This window comes from Tursiops truncatus, chromosome 4 (genome assembly GCF_011762595.2).
Source record: "Tursiops truncatus isolate mTurTru1 chromosome 4, mTurTru1.mat.Y, whole genome shotgun sequence".
Lineage (NCBI taxonomy): Eukaryota > Metazoa > Chordata > Mammalia > Artiodactyla > Delphinidae > Tursiops > Tursiops truncatus.
The window spans coordinates 132811667-132828549 of record NC_047037.1 but is presented as its reverse complement, the minus strand read 5'-3'; the positions used below and the strand labels follow the sequence as shown (position 1 = coordinate 132828549).

General features: G+C 40.2%; 1 protein-coding gene across 3 annotated transcripts in view; it reads right to left on the bottom strand.

Annotated features, from left to right (window-relative positions):
- ITSN1 (intersectin 1) overlaps positions 1-16883 on the bottom strand; it is a 230621-nt gene that overhangs the window by 148377 nt on the left and 65361 nt on the right. For all 3 annotated transcript variants that reach the window (XM_073804459.1, XM_019922857.3, XM_019922858.3), the window contains exon 5: positions 5430-5590. In XM_073804459.1, the coding sequence (XP_073660560.1) occupies positions 5430-5590 (161 nt within the window). The remainder of the gene's footprint in view (positions 1-5429; positions 5591-16883) is intronic.

The following is a 16883-nucleotide window of genomic DNA, read 5'->3' as shown; positions in this document are numbered from 1 at the left end:
TAATAAAACCATGGACTCTGGCAAAAACAAAAGCAACAACCTCCCCCTGAAACAGTTGAGTCCAGAGTATAAGAAGAATGATGCTGTGTGCAAATACACTGAAGGAAGAAGGTATGAGGCATACTCACAGAATGTCCTTAAACACAGTTGGCAAATCACAATATCACTGCACCCCATTTTCCTCTTCTTAACAAAAATAATTATCCAACCCCTAGCCAGCCTTAATTCCACAGTGTGTTAACATTTGCATTAACCTTGGAAGAGTGACAATGCCCCATGTCACCCTCATGATTTAGTGATAAGGAAGGTGGGAAGAGAGAAGGAAATAAGGAAACCAAGAGCCTTCAGGAAAACTGAGTTTGAACAGGCTCCACCTCCCTTTCAGAAACATGGTCTCAAGCAGACTGTTCAACTTCTTGGAATCTCAGGTCTCTCATTTGTATAAGAGAGCCAATAATCTCTGCATACTTTTAGGGTTACTGTTGTGACCAGATAAAATACTATATGTAAAGACAGACCACAGGGCTAGGAAACCCATGGTCAGATAATGTCTAATATTAATTAGAAAATAATAATAGTAATAAATTATGTTCTCAAGTAGCCAGAAGAAGTATAAGAAAAAAAAATTACCTTGGCAAAGGCCAGATCTTTTTTTTTTTTTTGCGGTACGCGGCCCTCTCACTGTTGCAGCCTCTCCCGTTGCGGAGCACAGGCTCCGGACGCACAGGCTCAGTGGCCATGGCTCACGGGCCCAGCCGCTCCGTGGCATGTGGGATCCTCCCGGACTGGGGCACGAACCCGTGTCCCCTGCATCGGCAGGCGGACTCTCAACCACTGCGCCACCAGGGAAGCCCCAAAGGCCAGATCTTTGAGTAAATTTGGGCAAAGTGGATTAAGACCATGTACTTTTAACTTCTCTTTATTTTCTATAATTCCCTCATGATTTATCTTCTTGAAAACAGTTTACTGAGAAGGGTGACGTGACGAGAAGGAGGGGAGGGAAAGCAGTGGAGAAGCTGGGGGTAAGAGCTAAGGTCTGGCTGGCAGGAGGGCAGCTAAGAAATCCTGGCTTCCCTTAGAGGCCGGGGCAGGTTACTCAGCTGACTGTAAAACCCTCTGGGCAGTGAGGCCACCCCTCCTGAAAATAAATCGGCACTATCCCTAGCGTTGAAATTCCTATAGCAGGATGGACTAAGACGAGACATATTATATGTCAGAGGAAGAATTACTGACACCCGGGTTTCTGGGAAAAAGAGGCAATGGGATGCCTGTGGTTATCTGACCCTTTCTCCACTCCGAGGTTTCTTCTTGCAGCCCCGGAAGGGAGGCCAAAAGAAAACCAAATACCCTTTAGCTGTTTTGGGTTTCGACCAAACGCTGGCTACAGGGCCCTTCAGAGATTCAGAGTAACTTCTACTTTTAACTAAGCTGGTTAACTGAGGACTAGAAACCGCGAACACACGATGGACAAGATCAACAGGGGCCCTGGTCCCTTGCAGCCTATGGCACTGCTCACCTCTGCTCTTCCTGGCCTTTGCTCTCACGTGACTTCTTGAGTTTTCCTTCTTCTCTTGGATCACTGTCCTACTTGCCTAACCCAAAACCTGTAACCTTCCCGTTAAAATACCCAGACTTGCGGCTCAACCTCACCAAAAGAAAGGCAATGCATAGTTTGTTTGTTTTTAATAGTGAACCTTTAAGTAAAAGCATAGCATTCATTTATCTCAGCTTATCATTAATTGTATCAGAGACAACCTGAATGACTATTGACTGTCCCCTCCCAAACCTCCTTCACTTTACTCTCTGTCATCAGATACATCAGGATGAAGAGAGAGAAGGAAACTCTATCCACAATTTTTGTGTTTTGTTTAAACTGTCTAAGAACTTTCCCATGAATCAGATGTTGGATCTGATTACTGTAATCTTTAAATCAACCTAAATAATTAAAGTCTAGGTTGAGAACAGGTAAGAAATCAGAACTGTTGGTGATCTTAGCTGACTAATTACCATTTAATTTTTAAGAAAAACATCTGACTAAAAGACAGCTTTTTATGGAATTATGTTTTAAATTGGGATAATAATGGATTTTTTTCCCTGTGGAATTTTGTTCTAAGAAATAACTTAGGACTTCCCTGGCAGTCCAGTGGTTAAGACTCGGCACTTCCAATCCAGGGGGTGAGGGTTTGATCCCTGGTCCGGGAACTAAGATCCCATGTGCTACGTGGCGTGGCCAAAAAAAAAAAAAAAACTTAATATGGCCAATTGCCTCATTACTGTGAATAAAATACATATTTCTTAATACCATAAAGAAAAGGAGCACAAGGAAACACAAAGATGCTCTGGAAACACAAAACCTTTCAAAAGGAAGTATGTGACAATGTGAAAGGTCAAGAATCCAATAAGAGCAAGAAAGAAACAGAAGATGCAGCAGGACACTGCAAGTTTGTTCCTTTTTCCCTGACAATCTGCACCTTTGATTTCATTTTTTGTTGGTGTTCTGTCAGAATTTAATGTGTAAACAAATACAGAAAAATAAGCACTACAGCAACAAAACAGGTTTGCATCTTATATAGAAATTTTAAAGACAATTCACCAACAAGTATGAGGTTAATGTCTGTATTAAAGCTTACCTTCTTATAGAATAATTTAGCAGTCTCTGAGATTTTAAGCCAGAAAAACAAGACTCATGCTGGTACAGCAACCTGCAAATACCTTCTGTCTGTTCTCACAATTAGTCTACTTCAAACATAAAAAGACCTTCCAAAGGAGGAAGACACTGCACTTAATGGAGATTGCTGGGACCTTCCTGGGAAATCCTTGCCCAGAGGAGACGCTTTACCACCTGCAGGACTAAAATGGTGGCAACAAATTGAAAACCAGGAAAAGATTCCTGTAGCTTTGGTGTATTTGCTCAATTTAAGTGTTACCTTCAGATGTATAATAAAGCAAGTAAACAGAACCATAAAGATAAGCTTTCTATAAATTAAATGGTATTTGGCTATAGTACTAAGGAGGTGAGAGAATAAGAAACTTATGTTAATTATCAATCCTAAATGACTACTTGCCGATTGCAACTGAAAACTGAGGACTCTAAGTATGGCAGATTGCTAATACTTTAGAGTGTTTTATTCATGTTTTCCATTGAGAATCCTTAAAATGTTTGATAAGCTCCTTTAACTAAGAAATCACATAGGGGCTTCCCCGGTGGCGCAGTGGTTGAGAGTCCGCCTGCCGATGCAGGGGACACGGGTTCGTGCCCCAGTCCGGAAGGTTACCGCGTGCCGCGGAGCGGCTGGGCCCGCGAGCCATGGCCGCTGAGCCTGCGCGTCCGGGGCCTGTGCTCCGCAATGGGAGAGGACGCAGCGGTGAGAGGCCTGCGTACCGCAAAAAAAAAAAAAAAAGAAATCACATAGGATCAATACAATACTGAACTAACAATGGTCCTCACACCCATACTGCATTATCTGAGGAAATATTACAATTCAAAGTGGTCTTTTTCCTGAGAAAGCCATGTTACAAAATGGCACAAGACAATACACATTTTCTCCATTTTTTTCCACCAGCAAATAAGAAGGGAAAATCAGATTATAATATATTTTATGAGGAAAACATGTTTGTTTCTTAAAACTGTTTTCAATCACTTTTCCGTCTACGATTTTTTTTTTTTTTTTTTTTTGCGGTACGCGGGCCTCTCACTGCTGTGGCCTCTCCCGTTGCGGAGCACAGGCTCCGGACGCACAGGCTCAGCGGCCACGGCTCACGGGCCCAGCTCCACGGCACGTGGGATCTTCCCGGACCGGGGCACGAACCCATGTCCCCTGCATCGGCAGGCGGACTCTCAACCACTGCGCCACCAGGGAAGCCCCATCTACAATTTTTTAAAGGGTGAGAACCAAATTTAAATTAAGAATGACCATTTCTACAAGGTGAGAGAATGAATACATATGGTAAACTTTGTACTTTATATTAAAGTGAAGAAACTAAGGCACAGAAAAGTTAATCAAGCTCAATTTCAAGGTTGAGTTTAATAGTAAAGGTAGAAATAGAATCTAGGGCTCTGATTCTCAGGTTAGAGGGTAATGGGTGGTATCTTCCCAAGACGGAAACATTTATTTCTTTTGGTGGGTAATGTTCATAAATCATTTTTAAAATATATAATATGAATTTCCTTGAAAATCTTTGGCATATGTGAGTCACTGGAGGCTGAAGTTTATAGAAATCCTCTCCCCCACCCCAATACAAAAAGGCAGGGGAGCCAGTTTTTAAATGAATCAAAAAAGATTAATCTTGAATGGATAAAGAAGATGTGGCACATATATACAATGGAATATTACTCAGCCATAAAAAGAAACGAAATTCAGTTATTTGCAGTGAGGTGGACGGACCTAGAGTCTGTCATACAGAGTGAAGTAAGTCAGAAAGAGAAAGACAAATACCATATGCTAATACATATATATGGGATCTTAAAAAAGAAAAAGGGTTATGAAGAACCTAGGGGCAGGACAGGAATAAAGACACAGATGTAGAGAATGGACTTGAGGACATGGGGGGGGGAAGGGTAAGCTGGGATGAAGTGAGAGAGTGGCATGGACTAATATATACACTACCAAACGCAAAATAGATAGCTAGTGGGAAGCAGCCGCATAGCACAGGGAGATCAGTTTGGTGCTTTGTGACCACCTAGAGGGGTGGGATAGGGAGGGTGGGAGGGAGATGCAGGTGGGAGGGAGATGCAAAAGGGAGGAGATATGGGGATATATGTATATGTATATGTATAGCTGATTCACTTTGTTATAAAGCAGAAACTAACACACCATTGTAAAGCAATTATACTCCAATAAAGATGTTTAAAAAGAAAAGATTAATCTTAATTTCAAAGTGACCTGAGTTTTATTCTGCATTGTTATAGAAATCAATTGGATAGCTGAGTCCTGTGAAACGTCACAGAGGGCACTACACCTCACAGATTACACACACATGTATCCTGCAATGAGATTTATATGACTAGAACTTAGTCCACATTTTTATAAAGTACAAAATTAAATCTCAGTCTAAGTTTTCATAAGCCAATGACTCAAAGATATCAAACTTGTTACAGTGGGATGATTAATTCATATATTGTATGCTATGGAGTTAGCCCCCAATTCAGGTGTTTTTATTATTCATCCCAGGCCTTTGTATTGGTTGAGATGTAAGCTGTGAAATTTATTTATTTGCTTTCATTTTGATTACTCTCATCCCAGGGTTAGAATGTGACCATGCTTCTTCCCTTCCATCATTATCTTTCTGCACAGGGCCATCATTTTTCAGACAGAATACTTCCTAGAACTTCACAATGCTACAGACTGAGAGAGGAGGGTGGGAGAAGGGAAATAGTTATTTTAAAAACATGTAATGAAATATAGGAACCAACTCCTTTTCAGACTCACCAAACGCTGGTGCACTAGAAATAGCAACTGGTTGCTGTTTCATGACAGGGGGAAGTGTGGAGGGGAGCTGATATCCTTGTAGCTTCAGTTTGATGAGTTTCATAGCTATGGAAAACTCCACTTGATCCATTCTTCCATCATTATTCATATCAGCAAGCGCCCTGCAAACCAACAGCATGGGCTTAGAATGACTGTGACCTTAAAAGAACCTTTCCCAAACCACCACTCCCACCCACACAAAAACTAAATAATCAGCTCCCTCGGTCCCGGGGAAAACGAAACAAAACAAAACTTGTTTACCAAGCTGTAGGGAAAAACTGAAAAGGTTTTATATAAATATGAAATATGTTTTATTGTGTTACTCTCTACTTTTACGATACACATGGTAATTTTCAGTCTGAATGTCAGGATATATACCATGGACATCAAATGGGGTTTCTGTTTGGAGTGAGAAAAATGTTCTAAACTGGGTAGTGGTGATGGTTGCACAATTCTGGAAAGACTAAAAACCAATGAACTATACACTTTAAAACTGCGACTTTTGTTATGTGAATTATGTGACAATAAAGCTATTAGGAGGAAAAAAGTATTTAGAAACAGAGTTTATTTCTAGATACTTGATTAGATTGCATCAACTCCTCTGTGGGGTTCTACAAACCTCACCATGGGGATGTGACACACTATGCTCTACTATACTGTAATACTAGCATACTTTCAAAGCTCTGGAAATTCATTAAATGACCTTACAAATGCACTTACTATTTGAAAGTGGTACTCAAACAAACGGTCAAGTCAATTTCCAATGAGTTATTATGTAAAGCATTTCTCTCAAATAAGAGTAAGAGGAAGGAAGAAAGGGGTTTGTACTTGCAACTGGAAACTACATTTTTGCTAACTGAAACTGTGCATATTCATGATTTAACCTCTTCTGCACAAAATATGTTCATTCAGATTTCATTTGTTGAAGTCTAGATTTTAAGGGCATAAGGATTTATTTTTTAATCCTTTCTTAAGAAAAGTTTTATTTGAAACTTCAAATGTTAAGACCAGCTACTCCAATTACAATGCCATCATTGGCAATGTTTTAAATGAGCCACATAAAGATTGTGTCCTCAAAAGAAAATTAAGCTACATAGAAAATAACCCTACATTTCTAGAGTTAACTCAAAGTAAGAAAACATGAGGCACAGTAAAAAGCGTAATAATACAACAAAGATTAAAAATCTTTAAACATGTTAAGAATTGTAAAAGTCAACACTATTCTTCAGGAAAAATTTTAATGGTCATAAAGTCATAAAGGGAACCCCATGGCTACAGAAACCACCCTTCTGCCTCAGATAGGAGTGCCCCAGGCCTCCTGTGGTCAATGACCGCCTTCAGCATACCACACCAGTGGAATCTGAATTTCACTCATTTCTAGTGGCCTTGAGCATCGCTTGCCATGTTTCTTGGGCACTTGGACTCGTGCTTCCATGAACTGCTCATTCACATCCTTTGCCAAGCTTTCTGATGGACTGCATGTCTTTTCCTTGTCAGTTTAAAAGCACTCATTGTATATTACATATCAACTGTTTATCTGTCAGTTGTTGAAAGATTTTTTAAAACTCTGTCCATTTTGTGTGTAATATCTTTAGCATACAGAAATTCTACATTTTTATATGTGTAAAATATTTCTTTTATCACATAGCTTTCTTTTCTAAGATGGTATTACTTTATTACATTTCAATCTTTAAACCAATTGTAATTGCATATATGTGTGTGGTATGTTACCCCAGGGTTCAACCAGATTTCCTTCAGGTGGATACCTAGGGTTCCCAGCAATGTTTATTAACCAATCCATCCTCTTCTCATTGAAGTAAAAAGAAATATTTTGGGGGTTCATTAAACGTCCATATGAAAGGAGATCTATTTCTGGCTTATCTACTCTGACTGAACAATTCCCAGGTCAATGTGACAATAATCTGATCCCACTGAGTCTATGGTATGTTCTGGTATCTGGCAAGGCTTTTTAAAAAAAAACTTGTTGGATGGACCTAGAGATTGTCATACTGAGTAAAGTAAGTCAGACAGAGAAAGACAAACATCATGTGATGTCACTTATATGTGGAATCTAAAAAAAGGGTACAAATGAACATATCTACAAAACAGAAATAGAGTCACAGATGTAGAAAACAAAGTTATGGTTACCAGGGCGTAAGGGCGGGGGGAGGGATAAATTGGAAGATTGGGATTGACACATATAAACTACTATATATAAAACAGATAACTAATAAGGACCTACTGTATAGCACAGGGAACTCTACTCAATACTCTGTAATGGCCTATATGGGGAAAGAATCTAAAAAAGAGTGGATATATTTATATGTATAACTGATTCACTTTGCTGTACACCTGAAACCAACACAGCATTGTAAATCAACTATACTCCAATAAAAAAAAAAAACTTGTTTGGCCATTCACAGACATTTCTTTTTCCCTATTAACTTTTAATTTATCTATTCTATAAACAACTCTAATGAAAATCAAGATGGAACTGCATTAGATACATGAATTTTTAGAGAACTGACTTTTTTTTTTTTTTTTTTCGTGGTACGCAGGCCTCTCACTGTTGTGGCCTCTCCCGTTGTGGAGCACAGGCTCCGGACGCGCAGGCTCAGCGGCCATGGCTCACGGGCCCAGCCGCTCCGCGGCATGTGGGATCCTCCCGGACTGGGGCACGAACCCGTGGTCCCCTGCATCGGCAGGCGGACTCTCAACCACTGCGCCACCAGGGAAGCCCGAGAACTGACATTTTTATGATAGTTAGTTCAGAAAAATAGTATGTTCAGTTCTACTAATATTTCCTTTAATAAGATTACATCACTTCCTTCAATATAAGTAACTACTTTTCTTGTTAAATGTGTTCTTAGGAATTTTATCATTTCTGTCACTCTTTTTAATAGAACATGTCCCCCATTTCCATATTTAGGTGCTTATTTCAAGCATAGAGAAGAATTTTGCTTTTAATAATCATTTATGCTGGGTGTATTGAGCAATCTTACCAAACTTCTGTGAATCTTACACAATCACATAACTAGCAAAAAAGAGAGTTAACTTTCGTTTCCAATATTTATACCATTCCTTTTTATTGTAAATAAATAAATATTTATTTACTTCTATTTATTTGGTTGTACCGGGCCTTAGTTGTGGCACGTGGGCTCCTTAGTTGCGGCATGTGGGATCTAGTTCCCTGACCAGGGATCAAACCCGGGCCCCCTACATTGGGAGCTCAGAGTCTTAACCACTGCACCACCAGCGAAGTCCCCACCATTCCTCTTTCCTGTTGGTCTTACTGCCTCTATGACATTACTAAGTGAGCATCCCTGCTTGGTTTTGAGTTTAAATTAAATGGTTTTTTAAAAAAAATGACTACAGTGTTTCATTGTTTAGAATAATATTTGGTACTGATTTTTAGAAAGTAATCTGACATATTTAAGCAGTTCCCTTTTCTACTTATTAGAAATGGTTACTATACTCTTTATCAAATGCTTAGTCAGCATCTGCTGATCTGATCCCACATTTTCTTTTTCCTTTTATCTCCTGATATAATAATGTTGAGGGAATTCCTTGATTCTGAACCAATCTTGCACCCCTGGCATAAACTCAAGTTGGTCATACTTTTTGTACATTGTGGAATTCTATTTGCTAAGATTTTGTTTTGATTTTCTGTGTCTACGATCATAATTGAGACTGGTCTCCGGCTGCTTTACGTTTGTACTGTTTTTCAGGTTTTATAAAGGAAACTAAATCAATAAAATGAAATGGTGAGCTTTCTCTCTTTTACCAAATTTTTTTTTTTTTCGCGTCACCACGCAGCATGAGAGATCTTAGTTCCCCAACGAGGGATTGAATCTGTGCCCCCTGCAGTGGAAGCACCAAGTCTTAACCACTGGACCGCCAGGGACATCCCCAAAATATTTTTAAAAAGATATTCAGCTATTTCAAATGGTTTTCATGGATTAAAAAAAACCTCCCAACAATCAACATTGACATGCATACTTAAAAAAAAAAAAAAATCAGGCAGGTAGATTCCCACTCCCTATTCCCCACACTACTGTCCCCAAAATATGTTTTCTAGAGAGAAACAAAAATACCCAGTGTGGGATAATGAGTGGGTTATGAGAGAAGAGACTTTCTAGTAATGGTTTAATTAGGAGAAGCCTCAAAAGGAGAGGAGAGGAAACACATAATGCTCAGGTTCTAGACATCCACCAAAACTCCAAAACTTTTTTGACAATTTTGTGTGACCTTTTTAAAAAAATTCTTTTGCTCAACTAACAGAATATAACTGTTGGGACTCCTTTGTAGTAAAAACTCAAAGGTCTTTTAGAACTATAGCAGTTACTCCTACAAAGCTCAACTCTCCCCACCCCCTCCTAATATACTGGAGTAGATTTGGAATTCGATTTCTCAAATCTTCTCTGCAAAATATGATTTCAGCTCTGCTGTCCAGTTCATCTCTTATTTATAGTTATTTCTCAGTTTACTCATTTCTTTTTTTTTTAATGAAAGGTTTTTTTAATAATTTATTTTATTTATTTATTTATTTTTGGCTGTGTTGGGTCTTCGTTGCTGCGCACGGGCTTTCTCTAGTTGTGGTGAGCGGGGGCTACTCTTCGTTGTGGTGCGCAGGTTTCTCATTGTGGTGGCTTCTCTTGTTGTGGAGCATGGGCTCTAGGCGTGCGGGCTTCAGTAGTTGTGGCACGTGGGCTCAGTAGCGGTGACTCGCGGGCTCTAGAGCACAGGCTCAGTAGTTGTGGCGCACGGGCTTAGTTGCTCCGCAGTATATGGGATCTTCCCAGACTAGGGCTCGAACCCGTGTCCCCTGCATTGGCAGGCGGATTCTTAACCACTGCGCCACCAGGGAAGCCCAGTTTACTCATTTCTAATAATCTCCCCAAAAGACTAACTAAAAGTCTGAGGATCCTGAAATTCACAAAACTTCCAAAGCTAAAAAGAAAGTATGATAAAAAATATTTTTAATAAAAAAATAAGACAAAATAGCTATCTATGACTCCTGAAAACAAACTGATCTTAAATACAGTGTTTAGTCTGATATTAAAATCTATATATAAGGACTGCCCTGGTGGCGCAGCTGTTAAGAATCCACCTGCCAATGCAGGGGACACAGGATCAAGCCCTGTTCCGGGAAGATCCCACGTGCCTAGGAGCAACTAAGCCCATGTGCCACAACTACTGAGCCCATGCGCCACAACTACTGAAGACTGCACACCTAAAGCTTGTGCTCTTCAGCAAGAGAAGCCACCACAATGAGAAGCCTGTGCACTGCAATGAAGAGTAGCCCCTGCTCGCTGCTACTAGAGAAAGCCCGCACGCAGCTATGAAGACCCAATGCAACTAAAAATAAATAAAATTAAAAAAAAAATCTATATATAACAGGCATGGCTGAGATGAGGAAAGGTCCACAAGTATGCTGAATACTAAGGGTAAGTTTTCTGTTTGATTTGTACAAATAAACCACATAGCACTCTTACATACTGTCAGCAGGAAAAAGTGCTTCAACTCCAAGTGTAGGAAAATCTGGCCACACCTACAGAACTACATATGCATTTACTCTTTGACACAGTGATTCAATCCTAGGAATTCACCCTGAAGATACACGTCCAACAATACAAAAATACATGCTTTGGGCTTCCCTGGTGGCGCAGTGGTTGAGAGTCCGCCTGCCGATGCAGGGGACACGGGTTCGTGCCCCGGTCCGGGAGGATCCCACATGCCGCAGAGCGGCTGGGCCTGTGAGCCATGGCCGCTGAGCCTGCACGTCCAGAGCCTGTGCTCCGCAACGAGAGAGGCCACAACAGTGAGAGGCCCGCGTACCACAAAAAAAAACAAAGGAAAAAAACATGCTTTAACTCATTCTTTGCTGCATTATCTGTAATTGCAAAATATTAGAAATAACCCAAATGCAGAAAACACAGGAAATTAGCTGAATAAACTATGGTATATCTTCAACAATAACTATTATATAACTGTAAAAAGAAAATGAGGAAGATCTCTATGGAATGTTATGAGCGATTTCTAGGATACACTGTTAAGTGAGAAAAGCAAATGTTCCAAAAGAACATTTATAGGAGGTTACTTTCAAAGTAGAAGGAAGAGGAAATAATTTAAATATAAATTTGCACACATATTATGGACATGCTTTTTCCCCACAGAAATAAACAAAGAAAGGATAATAAGAAGCTAATAAAATAAGTGGGAATGGGATGAAACAATAGGACAGCGAGTGACACTTCTCTGAGTTCACACTTTTGTAGAGTTTAGCTTTTGAAATCTTGTTAATGTGTTACATATTCAAAACATAAAATTAAGTTCACGAAGATGAGAGCAGATCCCTAAACTAAATAAAAACAAAAACATATAAACCAAGGGGGGGGGGATAAATTGGGAGACTGGAATTGACATGTACACACGACTACATATAAAATAGATAACTAATAAGGACCTACTGTATAGCATGGGGAACTCTACTCAGTATGCTGTAATGACCTATATGGGAAAAGAATCTAAAAAAGAGTGGATATATGTATATGTATAACTGATACACTTTTCTGTACACCTGAAGCTAACACAACATTGCAAATCAACGATGCTCCAATAAAAATTAATTAAAAACAAAAAAACAAGCAAAAAAGCCAAATCAACCTAATAGTATTTTAAATAAGTAACATGTCCACATAGGAAGAAGGGAAAAAAACTAATCTAAATAACTTCTGAACACAGTACTTCATATATCCTCAGGCTATAAACAAAAGAACTATGAAGTAACCTTGAACGCCATTGAATAGGTTTGTTGTCTGTGGTGGATGGGAGTGTAGAAATTCTGAAACTATCTTGTTTGTATCATAGGATTCAGAGAAAAAAGGCGGGCCTCCTCTCGCTCAGTCTCATTCACTACACCAGAACTGAAGCCAACAGATTCCTTTAGGAGCCTACTTCACCCACAAAGGCTCATCACAGGCTGCTCACCTCCCACTGTGCAGATTAACCAGGCCTAGTCACTCACCCATCTGTTTGTTTATTCATCCGAAGTTTTTTTTTTTGGCCGATTGAACCTGGACCACAGCAGTGAAAGCACAGAGTCCTAACCACTGGACCACCAGGGATTTCTCCAACAAATATTTTTGAACAGGTCACCTACTAAGGTCTCTATCCAGGAACTAGGCTTACAACTAAGAAAAAGACAGGCAACGTTCCTGCCCTCAGAGCTTGTTTCAGTGCAAGCAGACACTCAACAAGAAAACTAGTCAGATTATTCCACACGGTAAGTGCTATTAATAAATAAAGCAAGGCCTTCCCTGGCGGCGCAGTGGTTAAGAATCCGCCTGCCAATGCAGGGGGAACATGGGTTCAAGCCCTGGTCCAGGAAGATCCCACATGCTGCAGAGCAACTAAGCCCGTGCACCACAACTACTGAGCCTGCGCTCTACAGTCTGCAATGAGCCCGTGTGCCACAACTACTGAAGCCTGCGTGTCTAGGGCCTGTGCTCCACAAGAGAAGCCACCGCAACGAGAAGCCCGCGCACCGCAACGAAGAGTAGACCCCGCTCGCCGCAGCTAGAGAAAGCCAGCACACAGCAAGGAAGACCCAATGCTGCCAAAAATAAATAAATAAAATAAATAAATTTATTAAAAAAAAAAAGAAATAAAGCAAGGTGATGGGAAAGAGAAGACGTTCTTCAGAGCAGGTGGGGAGAGGGAACTGCTTTAGATTAGTGGTCAGGAAGCCCTTCTCTGGGGAGGTGAACCAAAACCTGAAGGGTAATCGGCCAAATATGTGAGGATCTAGAAGAGTTGCATGATAGGAAGAGAAAATGCCAAGTGCAATGACCCTGAGGCCAAAGGAACCCATTTAAAGATAGAAAAAAGGTCAGAGAAACTAGAGTGCAAAAATTGAGGAAGGGAGTGGTACAAAATAAGAGAAGAGGGAAAAAGCAAGAGCCAGATCGTATTGGGCCTTGTGGCCTTGGTCATGACTTTGGGTTTTCTTATCAATGGAGAGTTTTAAATGGATTTACTTTTTCAAAAGATTGTTGGGGTGCTGTTTGGAGAATGGAATCTAAACAGGCAAGTGTGAGAGACTCCAGTCAGAATGCTCGGGAGTCAGAATGCTCGAATAGTGGGCCCAGCTATTAGGCCCACTATGACAAATGAGGATGGTAGCAAAGGATACAGAAAGAAATGGCCAGATTGGGGATACAGTCTGTAAATGGAGTCAAAAAGTACCTGCTGATGGATTGGTTGCGTAGGGTAAGGAAAAGAGAGGAATCAGGCATGGCTTCCAGCAGCCGGGTAGATGCTCAATGCCATGAACTGAGATGGTGACGACCCAGGAATGTCCAGGATGACTTTTCCTGGGGGTAAATGACTTTGGCAAACTGATCTTGCTGGGGGCTGAAGGCCCTCCTGACATATGCTCAGTGGTATCCTAAGATAGCATCCAAAGGCGTCACACAGGCGTTAGCCTTGCCCCCTGCCCCATCCTTGAGCCAGATCACCAAGATGTTCTAATTTCTGCCCTTATGCCTCTGGCTTCCTCCTCCTCTTGGGGCCCATTTCTAGGTGGTGCTGCCTCTCTTCCCCTCATTTCTCTCCTTAAGAGCTTCTAATCCCCATTTCTGTGGCCCCTACCTACTGCCTCTGATTCCAAAGTCCTCATTCCACCTCTGCTTTCCTCCGCCTTCAAGGCTCTTGTCCATTGCCCTCTGCTTTCTTCTTCTCTGTCTCCACACCAGATCAAGGTTGCAACAATGTTAAGCATTTAAGCTGCCAAAAGGATATAGGATACTGGCCCTGTTCCTTCCAGTTCCTTATTAGCAAGACAATTTCTAGGAAGATATATCATCTTTGGCCACAGTTATAATTTGGCATTACACACACTGACTTGACTCCATTCTGAGGGAGAATTCAAGTTTTCCTGTATTCTTAATTGGAAACTGGGTTGGAGAGATAGGTAGTTCCAAAGTATTAGTAGGTTATAGTTCCAAAGCTCATAAATTAATTAACTGGAATATAATTTCTACATGGATTCCAACAGATATTTCCCAGCTGTGCACATCACTCACACTTTTGAATGGTCCAGAGCAAATGAAAGTAAGGCCCAGAGAGAAAGAGAAACTAGAAAAAGGTCCTAATTCTCAATCCAAAATTTTCTTCTTCCCCAGAGGAATGACACAGGGACTGCCTAAAATTTTAGACTCAAACCCACTTCTCTCTCTACCAAAAGTGGCATTGGACTTGCCCTGTGATCCCATCAGAAAAACCACATGAGAACACAAGATTAGCATGAGAGATAGGGAGGGAAAACTATTTCATTAGGTCAGCTGTTATTTATAAATTTATAAACCGAAATTTGAAGAGGTGAAGTATTGCTCAAGCTTCCAAAATGAAGAAGCATCAGAGCTAGTGTCAAAAGACAGATGTTCCTCACACTCTGCACCACACCATTCCAGCATCTTAGCAGGACATCTGTGGCTCGAGAAATTTCTAACGACTTTTCAGAGATATTGCTTTTGGGAAAAGATTCTTAGAGGTGTGTTTCATTTTGTTTTTTTTCCCCTGATAGCAATTCTTGATGAAAGTAAAATATGCCATCACAAATTTATTTAACAAAATGTCAGAAAAAAATTAAAGACAAAGAACATTTTTAATTTAACCTAAGTCTGCAGACTCATTATATTCACTGTTAAAAAATTTTCACAATGAAAAGAATAAGTTGGTAAAAATGACTTTGGTATACTCTGGTTAAAAAAAAAAACAAACAAAAAAACCCAAAAAAACAAACAAAAAATTAACTGTCTTAATTGAAAGTTGAACTGAAATTTACTAAATAATACTTTATTTTTCTCCATTACACTTATTAACATGTGACAGTTTTTATGCTGTTATTGACCATCTCCTTCCACTGGATTGCAATTTCGATGAAAGCACAAATTTTGTCAGTTTTGTTCACAGCTGAATTCCCAGCACCTACAACAGGCACAGGCCCATAGTAGACATCTGATAAATATTCTTCCACTGTTGAATGAATAAATGTTAATTTATTATAGATTTCCTTGCAGCAGAGTATTCATTACAAGACTGCTTCTTGAATGAACCTTTATAGATTGGAAATACAGTATAAAAGCAGAATTCAGTGAAGGAAGCTAAGTCTGGGAAAGGAAGATTCTAGTGAGTGATCTTGGCTGATGGTGTGAAAAACAATCACACAGCAGAACACAAAGCAAAAAGAAATTTAACACAGATGTCACAAGTTTCTTGCATTTAGACTTAGGCACTTAACCAACAGGTCAGTGTCCCTGTGCTCAGAAGTACATGAGTGTTCCTTCTGTGTGTGTGTGTGTGTGTGTGTGTGTGTGTCTTTTACTTTACTTTAAAAGTAATTCCAGGGACTTCCCTGGTGGCACAGTGGTTAAGAAGCCACCTGCCAATACAGGGGACACGGGTTTGATCCCTGGTCCAGGAAGATCCCACATTCCGTGGAGCAACTAAGCCTGTGCGCCACAACTACTGAGCCCGTGTGCCACAACTACTGAAGCCTGTGCGCCTAGAGCCCGTGCTCCGCAACAAGAGAAGCCACTGCAATGAGAAGCCTGTGCACTGCATCGAAGAGTAGCCCCCACTCACCACAGCTAGAGGAAGCCCGTCCGCAGCAACGAAGACCCAACGCAGCCAAAAAGTAATTAATTAATTAAAAAAAAATAATAAAAGTAATTCCAAAAACCTTGGTTATCTGAATTTTCTACTTCAAAGTAGATGAGACATTAGCACTAAAAGGGTATCATAGTTGAAAGAGACAGTCTGGCAGCCCATATGCTGACAACCAGGAAAAAGAAAATAAAGCAGACACCAAAAAAAGCACAGGAATCTGATATCATTTAATTTCAATTCAAATAAATCCACACACAAATAATATATAATTTCCCATGAAAGTTTTGCTATTTCAGAACATAGTAAATGATTTTCATACTGACAACACTTATAATCAAGCTTAGACTATGTTCTGTAGACTCTGCTTAAAGGCAACAAGGAACTATGTCAATCTTTATTTTTGCGTTCCGTAACATCTTACAGAAAAACCCGAACGAACATTTTTGGCCAGCTCAGCACCTTTCTGGGGTTTTGTTTTGAGGCTCTATTATGTGCCAGGGCCCACACTAAGTCCTTTACATACAGTTTCTCTGCTAATCCACTCAATAACCCTGTAAGGAAACAAGTGTCTTCCCATTTTCTAGATGTGAAAACTGAGGCTGGGGGGGGGGTAAGTACATGTTCCAAATCAGAAAGATAGAAAGTAGTACAGATGGGATTCAACTACAAATCATGTGTTCTTTTCACCATAACAAGCTGCCCACCACAACACTAACGAGCCCAGGGAAATGATGTACTAACTTT